The 25,855-nt window shown below is 41.3% G+C and overlaps 1 protein-coding gene across 1 annotated transcript; it reads right to left on the reverse strand.

The window, feature by feature from the left end:
- Window positions 1-65: 65 nt before the first annotated feature.
- On the reverse strand, window positions 66-25,243 carry tmprss3a (transmembrane serine protease 3a). The gene is made up of 14 exons (XM_063497643.1): window positions 25,219-25,243; window positions 25,045-25,085; window positions 21,818-22,046; window positions 21,209-21,325; window positions 20,616-20,732; window positions 19,843-19,966; window positions 18,589-18,708; window positions 17,735-17,781; window positions 11,300-11,465; window positions 3,204-3,373; window positions 2,369-2,464; window positions 2,112-2,254; window positions 1,681-1,833; window positions 66-173 (listed from the first exon to the last, which is right to left on the reverse strand). The coding sequence occupies exons 1-14, from the start codon at window positions 25,241-25,243 to the stop codon at window positions 144-146; spliced, it is 1,578 nt and encodes a 525-aa protein (XP_063353713.1). The 3' UTR covers window positions 66-143.
- Between the last annotated feature and the right edge of the window lie 612 nt (window positions 25,244-25,855).

The following is a 25,855-nucleotide window of genomic DNA, read 5'->3' on the forward strand; positions in this document are numbered from 1 at the left end:
CTTTACTCTTTTTCCGTCAGGTTCTCCATCAAACAGGACTGCTTCAAAGTCTCTGTGATAATGTGTACAGTTTGTCTCTACAGGTACTTGTTGCCAAATGTGGAGACATGTGTATAGTCCGGTGAGAAGTCACTGTGGGGGATTCAGTTTCCTGTTTTCAGAGCCTCTTCTTTCTGAAATGTACGGAGATGCTTATTAATACATATAAAATGCACTCGATATGTTTTAAAACATGCAGTTTTATCTTTACTCCGGCTGCAGTGCTCAATTTGAAATCCTCGTGGCTTTCCAAAGCCTGTGGATTTGCACAAATGTTAACCATGTTCCTAAACACCAAGGATCACAAACCTTAATGGCTGTTGCTCTGAGGTCTGTACTCATGAAGACATTTGAGCGTCTGGTACTATATCATGTCAGATCTATCACTGACCCTCATGTGGGCCTCCTTTTCACTTACAGAGCCAACAGGTCAGTAGATGATGCTGTTAACATGGGACTGCACTGGAACCTATGCAAGTGACATTTCTTAGTACTGCTTTGAATACAATCATCCCGCCTCTGCTGCAGGACAAGCTCCCCAGCTGATTGTTCCTGCTCCCACCTGCACTTCCTGTCTGACAGAAGGCAGCATATGAGACTGGGCAGGCATGTCTCAGACTTTCAGTGCATCAGGGCTGTGTACTTTCTCCTCTGCTATTCTCCCTGTACACCCAACACTGAGCCTCCAATCACCAGTCCAACAAACCTGAAGTTTGCAGATGAGACCGCCATCATCGGGCTCATCTCAGGTGGAGATGACGAGCTCAGTGCTGCCAAAACAATGGAGCTCATAGTGGACCTCGGGTTGAAACTAGCCCCTCAGATCCCATCTTCCTGCATGCCTGCCCAGTGGAGACAGTGAAGTCCTTCCACTTCCACTTTAATTGGCTGCAGTCTGCCTTCCCTACAAGACCTGTACACCTCCAGGACACTGAGACAGGCGAAGAAGATTGCTGCCGACAATTCAGTAAAGGCACTTTGCACATCATGCCGTACCTTACATGTACCTTGCATACATATTTCTTCATTTTTAATTTGTGATCTATATCTGTAGGTAGTTAGTATATATTCTCTTTGTGTGTATTTCTTTTTCATATTTGTAATATTTACATAGAAATGTACCATATATTCTATCTCTGTACCACTGTTTGTTGGGGGGGGGGTTTGCACCACGACACGATGATAAATTCCTTGTTTGTGTTCAAACTTCGCAATGACAGTGATTCCGTTTCTAAATATAGCGTCTTAAACAATAACATGAGAAGTAATTGCATCTTTGTATACGCAGATTGTTACAAACTTTGAATAAGTTATGTCAGATGATGACATCTGATGCATACATTTTTGCATTTTCATTGCATAATAAAGCGCTTTGTGTATCTGTTCACAAGCTAATCAAAACGCACCGACTAAACCCGCTATGTGTGTAAAGACATTTAAACCAGTTACGCGTAGATGAGCCTCAAAAGAATGCTGCATGTGCATTAATAGTAATATTACATTCATAATGTATCAGTCTGAATCCATTTTTAGCTCTATAGACATTGTCTGCTGGATGTGACAGACAGGATTAGTACTTGACTCAAGTCAAGATTTGCTACATCAGGACCTTAAATATGGACACAGGTTTTTCTCACTGACCTCCATCTGTTTGTGGATCCAGCTGAGAGCGTGCGTGATGCGGGTGTAAACGCCCGGCTTGTTTATGTGAGCACAGCCAATGCCCCAACTGGTTGCTCCAACTAGCTTCCACACAGACGAGTCCTCACAGGCAAGCGGACCGCCGCTGTCCCCCTGGAAACACCAGATAGGTGAAAACATACATACACCCCTTTTCCATTAGTACCTAATCATGTCGACTTGCCACGGATCGACACTACTCGACTCGGATCGACTGGTTTTCCATTACAACCCTTGTACCTTGTTTGCGTGCTTGTGGTCATAGCAATGCGTACAGTGGTTTAAATCTGTGCTCTCTGTCATTCTCCCTTTCAGACTCTCATCTGTGCAATCCACCTCCTCCCCATAAAACTGATATATCTCATTTTAGTGCAAAAGGAAACTAGCTGTACCTGACAGGAGTCAATTCCACCATCCAGGTATCCTGCACAGATCATCCAGGAGGAGATTAAGCCCTTGTAAACCTCTGGTTTGTTGCAGTTCTGGTTGGAGATAAGTGGTACCACAGCTGAGCGCAGAACGACACTAGTGTCTCCTGTTAAAAAGAAGAATTTCAACCATATAAATGTGGCCCCATCCCCACAAAAACATCCTAAACAACACCCAACTGAAACAGAATACAAAATAAGCTTTAGATTTCTACACTCACCATCTTCCTCTGTTGCACCCCAACCAGAGATCCAGCACAAGGTGCCCTCCTTAAACTCCTCTCCATGGCTGGGCAGGCAGATGGGCTGCACAGAGCCTGCAGGGAAAAGTGTTACTGATACATGTCAGACTTATTCATACAATCTGATCTATGGGACTCCAAGGTCAGGAAGAAAATATCCTAGGAGAGAAAGTAAAGCAGAAGGGAGGGAAGAGTGAAAGATCCCTAAACAGGACTGAAAGGAAGATTATCTGATAGCTGTCACGTATTTTAAGTTTGCCAGACACGGAATGATCTTTGATGCAGTGCACTGTGCAGTTTATAGGTCTAAAAGCACAGTACGCAAAAAAATAAGGCCGTCAATAATTTAGATTTACCAGTGAACAGAGAACGTACACCAACTCAGCATGGGGCAACTGGTGTTCAGTGTGCAATCACTGTTGGAAACCCATTTGAAGTGGGATGTGTTCTGATATGTGCTTTTATATGTAGTAAAATCTATACTAATAAGGATGCATTTACTGTTGTATGTAGTGAAATGTATTTGCATAGTCATGCTCATTGTTCACTTACAGTATGTGCTGAAGACATTCTAACAAAGATGCACTTACAGGAATATGAAGTAAAGTACTTTCTTAGAATAAAGTTACTAAACTACAAAGAATGTGAATAACAAAAGTAGTAAATCTGGCTGGTCTGGGGATTGAACTGCATCCTGTGAGTCTGCCAATGAAGACAGCTGGAACACTCTAGCTTTGGCTACAAATAATGAGTGTTAGGGAGTGTTGTCAAGGAAAAAAGTTGTAGCGAATGAGATGTTGAAGGATACTAATACCATTAACTTCAAGTGGCTTGGCCAGTTTCATCAGTGCGATGTCATAGTCGAGTCCTTTTTGTCGGTAACGATTATGGTATACGATTTTCTCAACAGCCAAAGCCTGGGCCCCGTGAAGCGGCTGCTCTGTCAGTCCCACATAGACTGACCACATGGAGGAGTTTACAAACCTAAACACAAACAGCAAGAAAAGATCCGGGGGGGACAAAACGAAAAAAAGACATGAGCACACAACAAATAGGGTAGGCTCAGTCTCAGTCTGTCCCAGTTGTTCCATCAGCCTCAGTGTGATCTTATAAGTGCTGCAAAGTGTGAACAGTAACAGTGACAGATGATAACTGAGAAAAGTTTATGTCAATCTAAAATGTTCCTGATGTTGGCATTTAATAAATAAACATACTGAACGTGACAACAACCATTGTTGGCCAGCAGCGTGGTACATTGACTTGTTCTTATAGAACCTTTCTGCTCTACCTGTACACTCAAAGCATTTTAGACAACATCAGTCATACTCTGATGGCTGCATCAGAGAGCAACTTTGGAAATGATCAGTAGCTTGCCCACAGGTTTTTGGCAAGCAGACTGGAACAGTCACCAAACTAGCAACCCTCTGATTAGCAGATGAGCTGCTCTACCTCCTGAGCTACAGCCACTCCGAGTGGAAATTATGTTACTGAAGACAGAGTAGAAGGAGAGGAGGAAAACATGTTTGAGATAGAGAGAGAAAAGGAAACATTGTTCTCCAATGCCGGAGGTTTCTTCCTGTTAAAAGGGAGTTTTTCCTTCCCACTGTCACCAAAGTGCTTGCTCATAAGGGGTCATATGATTGTTGGGTTTTTCTCTGTATGTATTATTGTAGGGTCTACCTTACAGTATAAAGCGCCTTGAGGCGACTGTTGTTGTTATTTGGTGCTGTATAAATAAAATTGAATTGAAATTGAATATTGTTGTTTTGGAATGCCAGGAGACATCTTTTTCCAATGTCTACTGAACATCTAGTGTTGTTGTCTGTACGACCTCCATGTATGGGCTAAAATGTGGTTGTTGTGGACGTCTTTTCACTGTCAAACTTCAACTCATTACAGACATGTTTTTATACTGCTTCGATAGGCTCTGTAGTCTCATGTTTCCAGAGGGTGGAGGGCATGTTTTATGTACCGAAGCAGTTATGTGTGAAGGAATGCAGAGTGATTAGCGAACAACTCTAAGATGTCGCGTGCTCTGGATGCTAAAACAAAAGTGAGCAGCTGCACTGTGGATTTCGAGCTTCTCACAGGCGGTTTGCAAAATGTGTGCATGGATAAAGACTGTCAGGCAGATAGTCTGGTTCATACAAATACAAATCTTCTTGTACTGTCCATTGCAACTTCTCTCAATCCTGCTACCGATCACAACCACATTCACTTCTTCTTACAAAGCTCTTCACAATAAAACAGGATGCTTGTAAAATTGAACCATGTAGGATACAAATGCTCTTTTAAACGTATTAAACACATTGTACTCCATGTTTTGTGCTCTATATTTCCCCCCTGGGCCGAATCATTAGGCATTACAATAATATTTCCTATCTCTATGCTGATGACATTCAGTTATACTGTTCTTTCAAAGTCTGAGTTTTAAATTGTCTTGTTTAAGTAATTGCCCAGCAGATATCAAGCAATGGTTAAACAACAACTTCCTTGCCAGGAAATTTTAGGTTTCACTTTAAAATGTTGGTTTTAACCTTAAGGGCACTACAAGCTCCCCATTTTATATCTGATCTGCTGAAACCTCATCCCCCTTCCCGAGCTCTGAGGTCATCAGGTCAGAGGCTGCTGTGGATAGTAGTGGTGTGCGGATCGATACTGAAATATCGATTCTTCCGATACCAGTAATTTATGTTCTATAATCGATTCTCATATTAAAATGTCAATATTTTAGTACTTTGGGGTAAATTTGTAGTTTTTCATTAACAGGAACACAGTGGAAAGAAACTATATCATTCGGATCGTCTAAATTGGAAGGAACTACTTCCTCTTACGCCTTTCATAGTCATGTGCGAAACACGGCTGTATAAATGTGTCGCAGCCTCTTGGCGTGCACACTCACAACAATGGCTGAGTGTAAACTGAGTCACGTGTGGACGTATTTTACCTCCACAAACAGCTAAGAAGCGGTTTGCGATACATGTGGCAAGACAGTGAGGTGTTGTGGTAACAGCACTGACCTCGTCAAACACCTCAGAGTAAATCATATCACAGAATATGACGAGCTTGGGGTGAACTGAAGAGGAGGAGAGGGACAGGTGCTGCCAGGGCGAGACAGACGTCTGTCGCGGAGTCCTTTAGTGCTGCAGGCAGGCAAGGTGTTCAAATAGCGCACAACTTCAGGTTTTTTATTTCTATATGATAATTCTGCATTATTAAGCAATAAGAACAAGTAGTCTGATGTCTATAATCATTATGAAGCTATATTATTATATTATTATTACAGTTACATAACACAGTTAGCACAAAACATGGAGTACAATGTACCACCCTGAATTTTACTTTGTATCGGATCGGAAAGGAAATCCGTGGTATCCATAGTGGATAGAGTGATCTTTATCCAGAAGTGGAAATTATGCTTGTTCATGAGGCTGTTAGTCCTGTTGTCCAGCATTAAACTTACTTACAGTGTGTCAGTAAAGGGTGACCTGCACTTCTTACCCGTGTGTAATGGCCCCATGGTGGGATCGTGGATTTGACACCTTAAGGTTTTGAAAGTGGGGATACATGATGAGCATAAGATTTCTGACAGCAGCTTGGCATCTCAGTTAGAAATGAAATGTAAAATGTTTTTGGAAGTATAGCTAATGTATAATTTGACTTCTAAGGTACAACAAGGCCGAGAGGACGAGGAGATGGTTTACTACGTACTACAAAAACACTATTTTTAATCTTTGATCTTCCAACTGGATCTTTCTGTTCTGGCTTTAGTGTCTCCGTTTATTGAGTCATACTTTGGGAATCACCCTGTTGTGGTCCCGGGGGAAAGGGGAAGGTGTGACACACTACAGAATTATACAAGCAATATGTTTTGCCTGTATCAGTAGATCTAAGAAATAAACCTGTTATGAAATTCTAAATTAGAAAAAAAGAGTTAACTGAAGTGCAGCTTTAATTTATAATTATTGCATGAACTGACCAGGAATCCCTGGTTGTTGCACAAATAGTACTACTACTACTACTACTGCTACTGCACAAGGGCCTCAGAGGGACATATGGCAGCAAGGGTTAGAGGTCAGACACCTAAGGCCTGCAGGTTGGGGCCCTTATAAGAGATTCTAACATGTTACAGCTGATAAGGAGCCATAAACTATCCCCACTGTTCAGAAGCGATTACCAGTTTGTGGTTTTCTTTTTTACAGACACAGAGAGTGAGAGAGATCATGTTCTACATTACTTTTTAAAAAAAGGAATTTTCAGAGCTGTACATATATGAAGCAGACTTCATAGAAACATGGGTCAACCCTGTTTTTGGCATTGAGTGTTAAATTGTGAGAGTTTGAAAAAAACTTGCAAGTTCCTACATTTACACTGTAGAGCAAAGAAAAGTTAGACGATGCTTGTACTATTGAAAATAACTTTACACATAAAAACCACGTAAACAGACATGAAAAAGGATGTGTCTGTAAAACTGGCTGTAACCCCTGAGAGCTATAAGAAAGACTGTTTCTGCTATCAAAACAGTATGTGTTGTTAATCCTGAACCATTCTTGGTCAGGACACTTACATCATCACAGGAAGCCCATGTTACTCCACACACAGTTAGAAAATCCCAATGTTTGACCATAAAATCCCAGAATCATTCTGGGACAATAATTTCTGCAGCAGCAGAAAAATATCTTTCCATGCCACTGTGCTTTGAAAATAGAAAATGTTGAAATTTATTTAAAATGTAAAACATAAAAACAACAAAGACTTAAGATGTTAAAGATGTCCTGATGAAATCTGTGAATGTTTAGATTCATTGGTGTTTCCATCTGAGAGTCTACAGAGCAAACACAGAAGTTGGATTTTAGAAATACAAGACGGGAACACGAGGCTGGAGAAGTAAATGCATCACAGAAGCTCCCTGCATGTGTTCAAATAAAGTACAAGTGATTTGCAATAAACAAAAAAGAAGGTCCATGAGACTGTTCACATCATCTAAGAAAGGCTCGAACAGAACCTCGAATGTTAAAGTTCACTTCCTGTCTGTGTGGTCATTGTATTTTTATCACCTGAGCTAATATGGAAGCTGTAAAAGCACCCTGGCTGAAAAAGAAGTACACATTTGGAGAAATTGTGCTGTAACTTCAAGTTTTCCGTCTTTTCTTTGAGAAAAGAAAAACAGATAAGTCATAAACTCCTTGGTATGTTGATATCATGTCAGTAATTCACACAGACATGGTGTCATAAGGCGAGCTTAACAGTTAAGGTACGGTCCTCCATACAGCCTGTAGTTCAACATAACCCTGACTGCAGTTTGGAAATTTAAATGACATTACAATTATTGTACATTACTCTAAAATCAGTGCTGTGAGAGTGACTTTAAGATCACATCCAGCTTTAGAACAGAATCTAACATTCTTGGAAATAGCTCTAAGATATTAAGAGAATATGGCAAATGCAATCACAGGATGGCAAAAAAAAAGAGATCTTCTTGTTTCATTGGAACAGAAAAGTACCACAACAAAGAATATGTGCAGCTATGTAAGAACAAGTATCTGCTTTGGAGTTTTTCATGTTTTGCATGCAGACTCAGGGCTGCTGGTCTCCTCTTGGCATTTTCTTATTTAAACGTTAGAACCTCAACACTGCTTTGCCTTTTGCCATCAAACATTTCTTTCAGCCATCTGAAACACTGGGTTGTGGGGCAGCTGGTAAGGACTTGTGTATTTCTGGAGAGTCTGCAAAGCTGTTTTGGTTGAAAAAACTCTGCACGCTTCACTCGTCAGAAGGCCGTAATTCGGCTCATTGGTCAGATCAAAACCGTCTCCCGCTCTCTTAGTGGCCGAAGCGAGAACCTGCCTCTCTGAAAGGACTTTACTGACAGTCTGGGAGGAGTTCAAGATTGCAGCCTGGGGTTACAGTCAGGTCGCTATTTCCAGAAGATGAAAGTGAGGCAGGCGAGAGTTTCCGCTCACTCTGGGTTGCTGGGGTTGAGCGAGGGTGGGGGTCATAACCCCCCCAAACTGCAGTTTTACATGGATCAGGTTAAACCCAGGCCTCCTCCGCTCTCTGACTGGTAAAAGCGAGAGTCTGCCCTTCTGAAATTGCTTTATTGATCAGAGGTTTTTCTCACTGGTGAAGGGTAGGGCCACTTCTATTTTAAATTGCTTTATTGGGGAGGAGGGGAGGAGTCCCAGCTCAGGTCGCACTGTGAGACAGAGACAATGTCATTTTACCCACACTGGCTGCTGTGTGAAGACACATTTTTACTTTTCTCGGGGCTCCTTGCTCTGGTATGACCATCTCACACTGACGTGGAGTGTGTGTAAGTCTGACTTTGATTCTGATTTTCTTTTTTCCGCATTAAAAAAACACACAAATAAAATGAATTAAAGGCTTCCAGCGGTGCATGCACCTTCCAGCTCTCTTAATCCTCACTGCCCTCTGTTGTCCCACACTCTCACAAGTATAGTAGAATGCAGGATTTGGTCCTCACAAAGATAGCTAGACAGGAACACACACACGCACACACTTGACTAAGAACGTGGCATTTTTTGTCAAAAAAGTCTTGCACGCATACAGGCCATCTGCACCTCATGATTCCAGGTGTTTCTGTAGCTCTCCACAACTGGTCCTTCACTCTGCTTTTGCACATACAATTCAGCCAGAATGGACTCAGCAGGCTCAGATTCTGTTCACTGTGCCGTAGTCATGCAAAAGAAACAGCTTTGCCAGCTTTGAACTTCTGCAATGACCCAAGAACTGAGAACTCACCAGAGAACTCTGGAGAACTCGCTCAACACCTGTTCGAAGTTAAAGGTGTGATGCAAACTCTAGTTACAGGTGTTCTGTCTAGCCCACCTGTTTACCAGAACTCTGTATCACCTGTTGAATTATGGCTGTTCTGCCTCCCGAACCCCCGGAAAGGCCTCAGCCTAAGCCTGAAGTATTCTCGGGTGAGTTAGAGAAAATTGGTGGTTTCTAACACAATGCTCCTTAGCGTTGTGCCAGCAGTGCTGGAGAGCAGGAGACAATTACAAAGGCTTCTGGGTTTGGCCAACTTCTATCTAGGATTATCCAGATTTCAGTAAAGGTGCCTCTCCATTAACCAGTCCCACCTCTCCCAAGCACCCATTTCAGTGGAACTGTGCAGTCCAGGCCACCTTTGATAAAACAACTGTTTGCCACAGTCCCTTGTTCTTATACAACCTGACCTGAGTAAAAACTTCATAGTGGAGGTGGACACCTCTAATTCAGGAGTGGGAGCCTTCCTCCCACAGCAAGATGCAGGTAAGATGCACCCATGTCCCTTTTTTTACCCTTTTCGCTTCACATTTTTATCCCGTAGGAAAAACTATGACATTGGTGATCAGGAGCTGCTGGCCATTAAACTAGCTTTGGAAGAGTGGAGGCATTGGCTGGTGGGCTCAGAGCATCCACTCGTAGACTGGACTGATCACAAGAATTACTTATCTTCAAACTGCTAAATGACTCCCATCAGACCAGGTGGGCCCTGTTCTTTACTCTCTTTAATTTTTGCTAAACTTACAGACCTGGTTCTCAATATGTAAAGCCTGTCGTTCTCTCTAGACATTTGGTCTATCCAGACAGGTCACACGAAAAAGAGACTCTTCTGCCTGTGTCCTGTGTTGTTGGCTCCCTAACCTGGGAAACAGAGTCCGAGATCCGCTTGGCTGGAATGCCGAACCTGGTCCTGGTATGGGCTCTCCAAATTGACTATATCCCCATGGGAGTCTTATCCAAAGTCATCTATGAGGCTCACACCGCTAGATTCACTTGCCATCCTGGCATCAGCCGAGTCACTAAATTACTCCAGCATCTGTTCTGGTGGCCATCTCTAGCCAAAGATGTCCACAGAGTTCTAACCCGTTCAAAACAAGTGCTCTACATCTGCACCCGCAGGGCTCCTGAGGCCCCTAAACACCTGGTCACCTGTGGTCTATATCACTTTGGATTTTGTGACTGGGTTGCTGCCATCTTCAGGTAACACTGTCAGCCCTTACAGTCATCATCAAGAGTAAAAGAATATTTACAAGATAGTGGTGAAACCTGCTATGGTTTGGAGATGGTGGCACTGACAAAAAGACAGGAGGCAGACCTGGAGGTGGCAGAGCTGAAGATGCTAAGATGTTCATTGGAAATAAACAGAACGGGCAGGATGATAAAAGAGTCCATCACAGGGATAGCTCAGGTCGAGCAGTTTGGAGACAAAGTTAGAGGGACCAACCTGTGTCACGGACCCAGCTCCGGGGACTCGGGGACGTGAGCAGTGTGGACTACTGTTATAATTATTGCTGTTATTTTGTGATGTGTGTGTTGTCTGCACTGCTGCTGTTCTTGTGATTTCCCCATCCTTGTATGTATAGGCAAGTGGGTGTGTCTGTGAGTGTGGCTGAGTACTGGGTTTCAGGTAGGCCTGGTGGGCGTGTCCTGTCTAGAGGATGGCCACACCTGAAGCAGATGATCACACACACCTGCAGCTAATGAAGCGTTGTTGGGGACTTGTGGGTGAAGACACGACACGGAAGTCAAGGGGAAAACACGGGGATTTATTCTGTGAACTATTTACACCACTGTAAATAAACGCACTGCCTTCATCATTAAGTCCTGCATCTTGGGTCCTTATTCCTCTCATCCCCACGGTCTGCCACACAGACCGTGACAACCTGAAGTGGTTTGGACACGTGCAGAAGAGGGATAGTGGATACATTAGGCAAAGTTGGAGCTGCCAGGCATTAGGAGAAGAACACTATGGATACAACAAAGACTTATGCTTAACAGACATAAGCATAATACTGTTTTTATGCCTGCTCAACAAACAGGCCTTTGTTGTCAGTATTAAGAAGAACCAGATGTTAATGCTTGTAGAGAATGTAAAATATCTACATCTGATTGACTCACCCATACACACAATGTGCTGCAGTGATGACCCAGTATGGTGATATGATGGAGCCTCCACACAGGTGTTCATTCCTAAAATGGAGGCTAACCTGCCAGGGGAACTGGCCTTGTTTCGAGATGTTACCTCCAACAATACGTGTCCTGTACTGAGGCCTGACACCACAGTCTGAGGGCACAGAGAAATAAAGTGTCAAGCAGTTATAGTGTCACCACCCATCCAGAAGGTTAGTACTGTCCTATAGTGATAGTGTGTCGGTTGGGAACGAAATTTCTTTTAGAGCTTTTGTTTTTTTCTTTTTTTTCCTCTCTCTTTTTTTTCTGTTCAAGTTGTGTGTGATTGGTCGACTACAGGACATCTGATAGTCCACATCAAATAGTCATTGCTATGCACTGAGCAGGAAGGGGAAGGGTGGGGGGAGGGGTTACAGACTCAGCACACACCAAGCAAGGGGGGGAGGGGGGGGGGGGTTAGAAAGAGTATAGCCACTACAAAGACAACGAGCTGTGACACATTAAATTTGGATACACTTCAGTTACACTGACAGCAGAAAGAGTTGCTAAAATTGTTACATGGATGCTGTTTTTTTAGTTTTACATATTTTAATTTATGTTATGTTGTTTTATGTTGTTTGATCTTCTGTGTTGTTTCACTGTAAATAGTTCAAAGTTTATGCATATTGTACATACAATCAGTGAATGGATCTTTTCGTCTACCTGATTATAAACTGGTTAAAGTTTGGTATTTATTTTTGTACTTGAAAATTAATTTTTTTGCAGCATTGTCGTATGGTGAGGTTAATAAGCCAAATAAATAATAAACATTTGATATGTCTCCTGGGCTTATCCATTTCAGGGTCACGGGGATGCTGGAGCCCATCTCAGCTGCCATATGGCAGGAGGAGGGGCTTACCCTGCACAGGCCTGTTGCAAGGCTGACACAGAGAGACAGACAGCCAATCACACTTACACAAGTCAGAATCACCAATTTAGAATTTGAACCCAGGACTTTCTTCTGTGATACAACAGTGCTGACCACTGACCCTTGATATAATGTGTGTTTTGTAAATTAGTAATTTTACAGAGTAACGACAAACTAATGCAACAAGTAGCGTAAAGAATTTGTTTCTCCAGTGAAGAATTAAGGAATGTAATGGATTACTTTTAAGAAAAGGTTACTTTTAGTAAATGTAATTAGTAGCAATGAAAGTGATGAGTAATGTGTAATACCTTACATTTTTGGGGTAACGACTTCAATACTGCTGACCAAAAAAAAGCCACTACTACTACTACTGCTACTTTGATGAAACCTTGCTCTGTACAAAAAAATCTTGAAGGAGAATATCTGGCCATCAGTTTAGGCCCTGCATCTTAAGCCCTTAGGCCCTGATTATGCAGAAGGTATGATCTGAAACATGCCAGCAACTCCACTGCTTAAAGCCTAAAAGAAGGGGAAAAAGAAGAAACAGATTTTGGAATGCTTGGCCTGCTGAAAAAACAATTTTCTACCATTTATACCGATTTAAGCATCACATTTAAGCATTTAAGCAATGCTTAAATCAGAGTAAAACAGTTAAATTTGGTTTATTAAACATTAGGTCTCTCTCTTCTAGGTCCCTATCAATAAATGATTTAATAATTGGGCAGATATAGAGAGATAAAAGCCAGAAGGATAAACAAGATGTTCTCCATCAAACCATCCAAGATGTTCTTTCAGTGCCAGGGGAACAGTATGAGAACATCATCACCAGGGCTGGAGGTGGAGCACTACTGGGAGAGCATATGGGAGAAGGATGCAATGCATAACAACAATGCTCAGTGGTTAGTGGATCTAAGAGCAGACCACGGTTGTCTCCTCCCTGAACATGCTTCAGTCACATCCAAGGGAGACATCCAAGAAACAGCATGAAGAGTTGGACAGGACCAGGGCCTGCATGATTCACTCCAACTTGCTCAATAAGTTAACTGCACTCAATGAGTGTCTGGCAGCACAAACTAACCAGCTGCTAAAGCATTTGATGCACCCAGAATGACCAGCTGCAGGCCAGATAGTCCTGATCCTCAAGAATCTCCAAAAGGGACTGGTCCCATCCAACTACTGGCCAAAAATCTGCCTCAGCACAACATGGATGCTCCTGTTAGGCATCATAGCAGCTAGCATGAATAGGCACATGGTTCATACTCTAATATCTAGAACTGTACAAGATTAACAGGACCCTAAGAGCCTTCATCAGGAATAAAATGAAGATGGGCGGAAAAACACAAGAGGTTAACTGTTAGCAAGAGGTTAGCTGTTCGGCATAGGCCTAAACCCCCTCAGCCAGATCATCAGCAAGACTGGCTACAGATACCGAATTCAGACTGGAGCAAACACCCTCTACATGGATGACATCAATCTGTTCGCCAGGAGTGAACGAGACATCAGTTCACTGATCCACACTACTAAGATCTAACAGAAGTGACATCGAAGCTTCATCCGGTCCGGAGAAGTGTAGTCAGATGGTAACAAAGAGTGGGAGACACAACATTACAGACATTAAGGACCTCAGAATCCCAAAGGCAAATATGAACCATGAAGAGGCTGCTAGGAAAGCTGTAACCACCAAATACCTGCAGAGTAAGGTAAGTCCTGAGGACTCAGCTGAATGGGAAGAAAAAGATCCAGCCAACACCTATGCCCTGCTGGTTGTCAGATACCCTGCTGATACAATAACTGGTCAAAGGAGAAGACAGAAGACACTGACATCAGGTCAAGAAAGCTCCTTACCATGCCACGAGGGTTTCACCCCAAGTCCAGCAGAAGCAGAAGAAAGGAGGCCAAGGACTAGTGTGTGTCTAAACCACTACCCAGCAGCAGAAACCCAAGAAAGAAGAGGAGCGAGAAGAGAAACCGTTATGGAAGGACGTGCCCTTGTACAACATGTACTGGCAGATAGAAGAAGTAACTAATATTGAGAAATCCTAACAATGGCTGGACAAAGCTGGACTGAAAGACAGCACAGAGGCACTAATCATGGCAGCACAGGAACAAGCTCTAAGCACAAGATTGAAAGGAGATGGAGCCTACCACACCAGACAAGACTCCAGGTGCAGGCTTTGCAAAGATGGCCCTAAGACAGCACATAACAGGAGAGTGCAAGATGGTAGCAGGCAGGGCATACATGGAACGGCATAACCAAGTGCCTAGAATAGTACACAGTAACATCTGTGTCAAGTATGGCTTGGAAGCCCCTTGGAAGTGAAAATGGGATATGCCCCCTAGGGTGGTTGAGAATGACTAAGCTGAGATCCCGTGGGACTTCCAGACACAGACAGCCAATCTGGCACTGACACTGCATGAAGAGTAGGCTGACTAAGTATCAGGTTATGCTTTATAAGCAGGTAGTATATTAGAAGGGATTTGTACTCTTCTGGATTTGTTTGTACCCTGGAAGCAGCCATGTTTGGGTTTTAGCATGACATGTAGAGGAGGTCAATTGATCCTCTGACTTGTGTGTTGTAAAAATATGGCTAAAATAGATTACTTTATTAAAGCTTTTATCTCATTAATAGTGATGATCAATAGTAGATCATTATGAGACTGAGATTTGACAACAGCTTTATGGACACGTTTAAAGTATCCAAGCAAATTTAAGTGAAATGGGTGTTTTGATTCATGTACAATGGAACTTGGTTCAGCTGTTCCTAGTTCTTCTCTACCAGATATCGGTTTAACATTTGAACAGTAAAAAGAGTTGCTTAAATTACTGCTAGAACATGATGCAAGGAAGCAAAATGCAGAAAATGAGAAGCAGTTAGCAATGGAGAGAATGTGTTTTGAAAGCTGTGGAGAGATATAGGCTATATTTGAAAACTGAAATCTTGTTGAGCTGCGGAATTCTTTATTTTACCCTTGGACTGAAAAGTATTATATTTTGTGCAGCCTGACACTGTTGTCAAAATTTAATGAAAATGATTCAGAAAACTTTTTTCTCCTTGCTCGAACACGTTGCACATCAATGACAGTGGCTCGATTCTGCTGACACTCTAATGCTACAGTTTGCACTGGAAGTTTACTTGTCTTTGTTTTCTGAAGAAGACAAAGTTCAAGGTTCAAGGTTCTTTATTCTAAGTTATTATATTGTAAAAGCAGCTTTCCTGACGCTTACAGGGAACGGTTTGGGACTTGGAAAAAAAGGAGAACAAACAATCTTGAGTTTATCTGTTCACATCATGCACTGGTAATCTAACCCTGTAGGCTGGGTTAGGGTTACTGGGTTATAGTCTTGGAACAGTTTAAAATTTGGATTCTTGAGGCTATAGTCGCACATCAACAATTAAAAAGCAAACACTGCTACTGAAGCTGCTGCTCTAGCAGATGATTATATGGTGGCACATAAGTGTGTTTTGGGGGATTCTCATAACCCTGGTACTACAGTGGTAGCAAGTGCTGATTCTGTTAGCGTTTCTGTCCAGTCAGGTGGATCAGAGGTCAACTTATACAACCTGGACAAAGTCTGTAACTTTTGTCATAAAAAGGACCACTGGAAGGCTGCTTGCTATGCTCTTAAAGCTAAATATAGACAAAATAGTTTTTGTTTGTTTTGTTTGTTTAGACTAGATTTCAGAGGAGAGTGACACAGGTTCCTCTATCCTAATTGTAGGGGATGTATATATTTGCTCCACATTTTATAGCCTTATTTCAAAAAAAGCATTGAAGGATTAAAATCGATTACATTTTCACCTCACACCTTTCTACATACAATAAACTCAAAATTCTTGCAAATGTATTGAAAATAAAAAACATAAAATGCACAGGATTGTATTGAGGGATAGATCAGGGAAAGGGTAAAGAAAATGTTCTGCAACAAAGAGCACAGCAGCCACCATCAATCATAAATGAAAGAACGTTGACCATGACTCTTCCTACAGCTGGCCAACCAGCCAATCTGATCAATAAGGGTAGAAGACCATTAGTCATAGAGGTGACCAAGAGTGTTGCTCTGTAGAGAGCAGAACCTTCCAGAACGACTGCAGCTCTTCACTACTACTCAACTACTCTTTCAAGGATGTTTGATATGAAAGGAAGGTTGGAGATTGGCCTATAATTAGCTAAGACAGCTGGGTCTAGAGATGCTTTTTAAGTAAGGGTTTAACTACAGCCAGCTTGAAGGCCTGTGGTACATAGCTGATTATTAGAGATAGGTTGATCATATTTAAGTTTGAAGAATTAATTAATGGCAGGACTTCTTTGAGCAGTTTTGTAGGAATGGGGTCTAAAAGACACGTTGATGGTTTGGAGGAATTAATTATTGAAGTTAACTGAGAAAGATCAATTGGAGAAAAAGAGTCTAACTTAACATCAATGGTACTAAAAGTAGCTGTAGATAATATTACATCTGTGGGATGGTTATTGGTAATTTTTTCTCTAATGATTAAAATTTTATTTGTGAAGAAGTTCATGAAGTCATTACTAGTTAACGTTAAAGGGATGGTTGGCTCAAAAGAGCTCTGACTGTTTGTCAGCCTGGCTACAGTGCTGAAGAGAAACCTGGGGTTGTTCTTATTTTCTTCAATCAGTGACGAATAGTAAGATGTTCTGGCTTTGCGGAGGGCTTTCTTATAAAGCAGCAAACTATTTCTCCAGGCTAAATGATGAGCCCCTAAATTTGTGACACGCCATTTCCTCTCCAGCTTACGAGTCATCTGCTTTAGGCTACGTGTTTGAGAATTACACCACGGAGTCAGGTACTTCTGATTTGAGGCCTTAGTTTTCACAGGAGCTACAGTATCCAGAGTCGTACGTTGTTAAAACAAAATCTAGAGTGTGATTAAAGTGGTGGGTGGGTTCTTTTACATTTTGAGAGAAGCCAATTGAGTCTCATAACAGATTAAATGCCATGTTGAGGCTCTCATTTTTAGCATCTACATGGATGTTAAAATCACCCACAATAATTATTTTATCTGAGCTGAGCACTAAATCAGATAAAAAGTCTGAGAAATCAGAGAGAAACTCTGTGTAAGGCCCAGGTGGACGATAGATGATAACAAGTAAGACTGGTTTCTGAGTTTTACAGCTGGGGTGGACAAGGCTAAGCATCAGGCTTTCAAATGAATTAAAAGTCTGTCTGGGTCTTTGGTTGATTAATAGATGAAAATAGGTGTGGCAAGCTTGTAGCATCATACTTGAAAAGATGTAAAACTGTAAATCCTGTCCAAGGTGCTTCAACAAAGCATTGAGCAAACACTGTGAATACTTAAATACGCATGTTATATTGTTTCACTTTTTTCTCTTTGTCATGATGGGGTATTGTTTGTAGAATTTGGAAGTGAAAAGCTAATTTAATCCATTTTGAAATAAGGCTGTAACATGACAAAACACAGAACAAGCAAAGTGTGTGGAAAACTTTCTTATATAATAAAAACACTCAATAAAACAAATGCTGCATGCTTTCTCACCTAGACATTTTAGAGTTGTCACCAGCCCTGAGCTGCACTGTGTCTTACTGTGGTGAAATAGAAACCATAGGTCAAATGACATGGAAGCTCAGCCGAACTGAACACGTACAACAAGTTAAAACACTCTTATACCTTAAAACGAAAGCTTCAAAATACTGTGATGGTGTACTGGACTAAATGACATCTTTTATTAATCTCATTCCCTCTAAGCTTTAATATGACCTGTTCTATTTCTGCTCTTTAAATGCTCAGCCACTGGACAGCTGTAGATCACGAGGTAATTGGTGGGTTGTAATTCGATGTCTGGCTCCTCTGGTCTGTATAGTAAAGTGTTCTTGGACAAGATACTAAAGCCAGTGAAGTGTATGTTTGCACACTATTTTACCAAAAGTATTTGCTTTGGTTGGGTGAGTGAATACTTTGGCAATATCATGTATGAGTTTTTTATTATTAGCAATTTTTAATAACACAGAATTTATTTAAATAGTGTTCTGTAGCAGTCAGTGGTTATCAGAAGTCTTTGATGTTGTCATGTGTGACCCCAGGGTACATCTATAGAGTTCAAATGTGTATCGCAGTGGTGGAACTACCCGTGGCTGATATAGTAATAGTTTGTCTCTTTTGAATTTGTAATGTTTTCATAGTTTAGTGAAAATATTTATAGAGCTCATTGCTGTGTAACAGACCTTTTTGGAGAGTATTTTGTTTGATTGGTTAATATTGAGGCAATACATTTTTTTATTTATTTATTTTTTTAAATTCTGATTGGCTAATTGGATGACAACAGCAGTGTTATCACTTTGGGGAAAATACACACTTTCCATTTACTCAAACAGGACAAAAGGTGTGTACACCTGATAGATGGGGCGTTCTGAAGTTTGATTATCTGTGACTTGTTCCAGTGGAAAGACATCAGGTCACTCTGAAGGTCCTTCTCAATGTAGGTCAGAGAGATGAAGAAAGACTCTAAATAACTGAAAAACAAAAGGGTCAGGGTTATGTTCATACTTCAAATATTTCAAGTATGGTTAGCTCCTCCAAAAGTGACATGAACCCCTGTCCTAAGCAGTACAATTATGAGTTTTAGGTGTGTGTGATACTAACTAAAAACTTCCCAAATCCTTCATAGTCTGACATCCTGTGAGACTTTCATGTCTTGGATCTGTTACAGCTCACACAGATACATTTCAGGGTTTGACAGGCCTGTTTGTCATTTCCGCTGAAGGTGATGCACCTTGCAGAATTTTCCTTGGTAAACCCACGGTTACTGTTGTTTCAAAACCATAATTACTCTGTGACCTAAACCATCTATTTCTTACTGTAGTTGGAATGATAAAAGCCCTGTAAACACAGTTGTTTTTATGCTCCAACTAAACTCTTACTGTACTCTCTTATGTACAGTAAGAGTTTAGTTGCCTGACACTTGATGTCTTTTAAACGTGCTATACAAATAAAGCTGACTTGACTCTTACTTTAATTTTTAAATACATTTTTGGTTCAGCAGTCTTTATAGTTTATCTTCTGCTGCCAGCATAAACCAAACTACCCAAATTCATTTTGCAGCATAATAACAAGCCCAAACATCGAACCACAGTCGCAAAGAACCAGATGTAATGGCCCCAGAATTTAAATCACTGATGTGAACAGAGCAGGGGCAGGGACACAAGGAGGGAGGGTTCAAGGGAACAGGCATTTAACCAAGTAAGCAATCCTTTCTTTCAAGCATTATTTTGAAGTGATGTCAGTTACAGATGATGTTGGACACAAACTGAATAAGTTTTCTTCATATTTTTTGACATATAGTATCTCTAGTACTAGTACTATATTATCAGTATCTCAGATGTTACAGTATTCATGGATGTTCCATCTTCCACAAGTTAATAAACAAAACACATCCCAGACAGTTTCCCAGTCTATTGAAGTAACTGTACTGTAATTTAATTGGTCAAATGGACCACTGGTCCACCACCTTTGGAGCAGTGGGCCACTTTTTAAAAGTCCATCCAAAACAAGAAAATGTGCTAAACAAAAAAAGGACACGAATAAGAAATGTATCATCTCAGCCTGACAACTAGACACTGCAGAAATGAATGAACCATTGGTGTAACCTGGAGTATCCAAGCTGCTTGCAGGCAGCTCTGCCCAGCCTGTTGTTCCAATCTTCTGAGCAGACTGTCCTCCATTTTCCCTGGATCTGAACCTGCAGGACTGAACTTCTGCCACTCAGACGCACTGAGAGACAGACACATGCGACACAGACAGGAAATTACAAGAACGGAGACGGTACACTCAAATACATAGAGGACTATCCTGTTTTCTAAAACATAGAACTGCTGTTCTGGCATCTTCAGTTAATGCCAACTGAGCACATCTGATCTCAGAAGCTAAGCAGAGCCAGGCCTGGTTGTATGGGAGTCCACCTGAGATCCCCCAGATCCTGTGTGTTTGTCCTGCAGGCTGGCATTGCTGTGAGCTGACCACACGGAGAAACTCACACAGTAATATGAAAACAGTGTCATCCTGTTTACACCCTCAACACATCCTTTTTTCTTCTCATGCTTGTGGTGCTGTAGATGTCACTAAAGTTGTGGCCAGGTCATTTCAAACTGTTAAAAAATTCCAGCAGAAGCACAAATATTTCTGCACAGTTTGCACAAAATGTGTCTGCTAGCTCAACTTACAGTTGCTGTATTTCCATATGTGGAAATATTAAAACACTAAACGACACTTCCAGTCTATATGGTATGGTTATGTGTGTGTGTGCGTGTGTGTGTGCGTGTGTGTGCGTGTGTGTGTGCGTGTGTGCGTGTGTGTGTGCGTGTGTGTGTGTGCGTGTGTGTGCGTGTGTGTGTGCGTGTGTGTGCGTGTTTGTGTGTCTTACCACAGCCAAGCTCGTCTTCCCCATTTTTACAGTGAAGTTTTCCGTCACACAAGTAAATGTTGTTGATGCACTGAGACGAGGAGCCACAGTGAAACCTCCCCGAACAGCTCAGGCCCACTGTAGGCACAGATGAAACTGTAGATAAGGAAGGTTCTAGAAGTACTGAATGATCTTGTTCAGTGTTTGGTAATACTGCAGACATAAAGAGAAAAGATGGGCAACCTGCAATCTTTCTTGTGGGCACCAGGGAGGAACACCTCTGCTGGTCTGTAATAACGTATTTTGTTGCTTGTGTGGAGTAAATGTTATTTTTGTTTCAGTATTTTATGTATTTATTGATTATTTACTGAACATTTTAATAATTTGTGTGATTCTGTCTGAGTTGCCATGTTAAGTTTTGTGAATTAGAGCTTTGATAAATAAAAATAACGACCCACTAAATTCTGTCTCTGTCATTCTTGGTCATTCCTCACACAGTCCTATAAAGGTTGTGACCACCAACCACGTGACATATTGAACGTGCAACAATTCTGACACTTCAGTGGCTCATTTTTGCAAAATGTAGAGAGTTACCACAGCACTGAGCTCCTTACATCCAAGGCCAACGCTGAGCAGGACAGCCACCCCGAGGATGCAGCAAACAGCGAATATCAGAACGGCAAAGCGATGGGCTAAGATTCTGCTCTTCCAGCTTTTATCCATGTCATCTTCTGTGGACAGACGGGGGTTAGTGAACATTTGCTGTGCCAACAATATACAATATGAGCACCTGAGTTTTAAAGCTTTTCATCTCCAACACTAAATGGCTCTTAAGTTTAGGCTTTATTACACTGACTGTGTGCTTTATTTAGTCATCACATTTTACATCTTGCATTTTAATTCCTGAGCCGAGGAAACACGCTGTGTCCCTTTGCAAACACTGATCTAGCAGCAGGAAGATTATTTTGACATTTTTCCAAGACAATTGTCAAAATAATTTTCTTCAATATTACTCAGACCTTTTTGATAGAAAGCAAATTGTAAAAGTCGTTTTAAAAAGGGAGGCGTAAAGACGTTCAAGTAACAAAGAGCTGAATCTGTAAAAGATCTTTTGTATTGTATTTAGTTGGATTTTGTGCTGATCTCCTTTTAGTTTTACCCTTGAACAGTAATATTATGTCATACAAGTACATATTCACCCCTAGAGTATCACAGCATCTCACCATGCATAAATGGCTGCACTTTGGTAATGGGCATGGCTGGACTGGGTGGAGGTTGGGGATCTGCGGGTTTAGTGCAATAGTTCCCTGACTGTGGCTCAATAACAAAGCTGCCCAGGGGGCTGATGTTCAGACTGGTGGGGGTCTCGACAGTAGGGAGGTCTTCTTCTGTCACCGAGACCACGTCTATCGTGGAGGAGCCTGGTTGCTCCGGTGCGTCTTTCTTTGGTTCCTACGCGTAAGATTGAAAAAAAAAAAGGGAAAATCAGATACAACTATAACAATGTTCAGTTTATTTGATAAACTATGTGACATTTACAGCCAACACAAGGCTTGCTAGAAAAATGTTGGTGTGACTGTCAAACTAAAACGTCTAAATACCCAAATTTGCTGTAAACCAGAACTAGCTTGGGCTAGCAGCAACATCTGAGCCTGATGATTAAATAGTTGAATTGTTTTCCTAATTGAACTATAAGTCATGGACATGACTGCTCAGGCCCACAGGTGAGCTGACACTGGCCGCTATAACTGTTTTAAACACTGGATTAACAAGTATGCAAGTATGTGTGTTAAAACTATATAAGTAATGAATGCTGCTTGTTAATCAAACTTGCTAAACAAGGCAGATAACAAAACACTCCACCCTCTCATCAAAATATGATAAATTGTAGCACAAACAAACAAACAAACAAACAAACAAACAAACAAACAAACAAACAAACAAAACGGTCCCTGCCAAATTGCTAATGTTGAGAACTTAAAATGCAAATTCCAGAAACCGGTGAGCAGTGGTTATGTCCACCTGTCAACAATTTACATGAACTTGATTCTGTTCATCTGGACGTTTTTAGTGGGAGAAGCGAGTCGTCACTCATCCAGGTGACTTCTTCAGTCTCAGCTGACTGACCCCAATCTTATAAACAGTACATTTGCACAATGACTGCACCACTGCACCATTAGCACCACTAACGAACAATGGGCTGGGAGGTCAGTTCCTTGATCATTAAGATGCAAATTTTATGACCATTGATAAACAACAACAAACATCCTTTTCAAAAGGTGTTTGAATGAACTGAGAAAGCTCATCTAGCTCAGCAGGAAAAGTCTAAGACCAGGCAACAAAGGACGTTTGACTTATTTGCTGCGTGCTGTTCGTTTGGCTTACTTATAGTAATGTGGCACTCACATCACTTAGTAACGACAACAACTTCCGGCAGACATGGGTACGTGCACGATTCTGCCAAACTAGAAAGACTATCATGAGAAAATTTTGTGAGAGGTGAGAGATGGAGGCAGATGAAACCATGGTCTCGTATGATGTTACATCTCTCTTCACTTGCATCCCAGTCACTGAAGCGTTGGAGGTAGTTCGTAAGAGATTACAGGATGACCCCAACCTCAGCAACAGGACCACTCTCAGCATCGACCAAGTGCGTTTGCTTTTGGAACTGTGTCTTCTCTGTGAATGGTACTCATGGACATTGATCATTGGTTGCTGATCAATGTCCATGAGAATTTGCATATTAATTATCAAGGAACTGAACTTACTGCCCATTGTAAATTCAGTGGTGCTAGTTCCAGTCATTATGCAAATGTACTGTTTATAAGATTGGAAACCTGCAGTCAGCTGAGACTGAAGAAGTCACCTGGATGATGACGAAAACATTTTAGCCCAATGAAAACGCTACGTCCAGATGAACTGAATCAACCTTTTGTGATTTCCTTACCTGGATGATTGAACATGCATCAAGACAATTTACTTGAACAGACCTCTGATTAACAGATGAAATTCTATTGGCTGGGATTAGATGAGCCATCATGCAGGGGGACAACTGTGATCTAGGAGGCAGGTTGTGGTGAATGTATTAATCTGTCAAACACTCTTTATCCCGAGTTGATTGGGGTTTGATTATAACCAAAACAATTCTTTTTTCAGATTAAATTTATTTACATTTTTGCCCTTATTATCCTCACTTTTCACTTTCAGATTGGCTGGCCCAGGCACAAAAATCTCTTAAGAGAAGGAAAAGATTGACAGTCTGGTCGTAAAAGTTGGAGCTTTACATGATTAACAACAAGTTTTACAAGAATCTCTGGCAAATAGCCCTGAAATGAAATATCTCTCTCGTTACTTTCAGATAAAAGCCTGACTAACAAAGTGGTGTCTGGTCACCTTCCTGAAAAAGGCACGTGCTACTCAGCTTTTGGCAGCAATCAAAGCTTGGTTTATAGCATATAGCATATACTTAGGGCTGGATCCTAAAACCTTCCTTTGTTATGCTGCAATATACAAAGGGACACGCAACCTCCGGGTGGCTTCCCCTGATGCACTCAATCACGTTTTTTACTCTCTATGAGCTCACACAATGCTTTTCATTTAATCATTAGTAATTACTAACTTCTGTCTCTCTTATTAATTTCTGTTTTCTGTCCCGTGTCTCTCCACTCACCTCCAACTAGTGGTGGCAGACGGCTGCCCCTCCCTGAGCCTGGCTCTGCGGGAGGTTTTTCCTTCCCACTGTCACCAAGTGCTTGCTCATAGGGGTTGTTTAATTGTTGGGGTTTTCTCTGTATTATTCTGGGCTCTTTACCTTACAATATAAAACGCCTTGATGTGACTGCTATTGTGATTTGGAGCTATATAAATAAAATTGAATTGTTTTTAACAGAATTGTCTGAAAATGACAGATATCTTTATTTTTCTTGATTTGCAAAAAAACACATGTCTCTTTGTTGTTGCCTTGTAAATGTAGATTAATGAGATTTTGAATATATGAATTTAAAATTTTATTTATATCACTAAACATATTTATAATTCACCGTTCAGATCAATAACAAACTGTCAGAAAATTATTTTAGTGAAAATATGTTCAAATGGCTTAAAATAATGTAAAGTTTATTTACATAGCCCTGTTTATGAACACAATTCACAAAGTGCTTTAAAATACAGAATAAGAAACAGCAATTAAAATGGTGTAAATAGTTCAAACTAAATAAAGGAAAGCCTGAACAGCTGTGTCTTCCAAGTCAACTGTATATGATCATCGTTTATTATTTGACATTTACAACCTTTAGATTAAAACACAGTAGCTTTGTTAGTCACTCTGAAGCCAATTCTTGGCAACATTACAGTAATTCATGTCTAAGGCATGGATGTTACATAACCCCTGGTGGCCTTCAACGAAAAAGAAAATACAAAGTTTCTCATGTACTCTATTTTGTCCACTTACTGTTGAGGTGGATGATGTGTTATCAGCACTAGCAGCAGGACCTGTGGGAATAAAGAGACAGTGCTACAGAGAGGTAACTGGAGATGTTACTGAGAGAGTAGATATAAAAGTCAAGTCCTAAAGACAAAAGCTGTATGTAGTGGATTCCTAAATTCGAAATTATGTCCAACGTACTGATCTTCTCACAGTCTTCAGTCATCATGCCATCGTCCACACTCAGCTACACTTTGACTAAGACCATAAGACCTCAAACTCCCTAATATCTCTTCATTACGGTCACTGTCTGTTTCCTTTTTCCTCCTATCTCTTTGTCCTAATGGCTGCCCTCCTGCTGTGCCTCCGCTCTGACACAAACTGACACCTGAGCAGGTAAATGTTCCCACACAGCATGAAGATCAGGTGATGCTGTATCTCCTGCTCTGTGGGTTGGGTTACAGAATGTATTCGAAGCATAGAGACAAGGGAGGAAGAAGGCTGTTGATCACCTGAACACTGATTCCTGCAAACAGACCTCTCTGAATAAGCAGGAAGCAGCTGGAGAGTAAATAAAGCACATACACCTCTTTGTGAACTGTGGAATTCAATTAAACGTTATTTACATATTGCCAAATCACAACAACAGCTGCCTTAAAGTGTGTTATATTGTAAACGCTCAAAGGGTTTACACGACATGCACTCCCTAAACATACTCTATACTCCCAGGTCCAGGTATCACTGCCCCCAGGGGGGCAATCAGGCCCCAGACCCAGGAGATGTTACCCTTTTCCCTGGGGTGGAAGGATGCAGGCCGCCCCCGGCCCGCCAGCCGCAG

This window comes from Pelmatolapia mariae, linkage group LG16_19, assembly GCF_036321145.2.
Source record: "Pelmatolapia mariae isolate MD_Pm_ZW linkage group LG16_19, Pm_UMD_F_2, whole genome shotgun sequence".
In the NCBI taxonomy this organism is placed as follows: Eukaryota; Metazoa; Chordata; class Actinopteri; order Cichliformes; family Cichlidae; genus Pelmatolapia; species Pelmatolapia mariae.

Excerpts from the sequence above, each read along its gene's own strand:
- tmprss3a (XM_063497643.1), bottom strand. The coding sequence starts at position 25,243 with ATGACTGAAGACTGTGAGAAGATCA. Across the intron at positions 20,733-21,208 it reads GCTCAGCGTTGGCCTTGGAT|TGGGCCTGAGCTGTTCGGGG; the intron begins GTAAGGAGCTCA and ends CTGTGCCTACAG. Across the intron at positions 2,255-2,368 it reads GGGTGCAACAGAGGAAGATG|GAGACACTAGTGTCGTTCTG; the intron begins GTGAGTGTAGAA and ends TCTTTTTAACAG.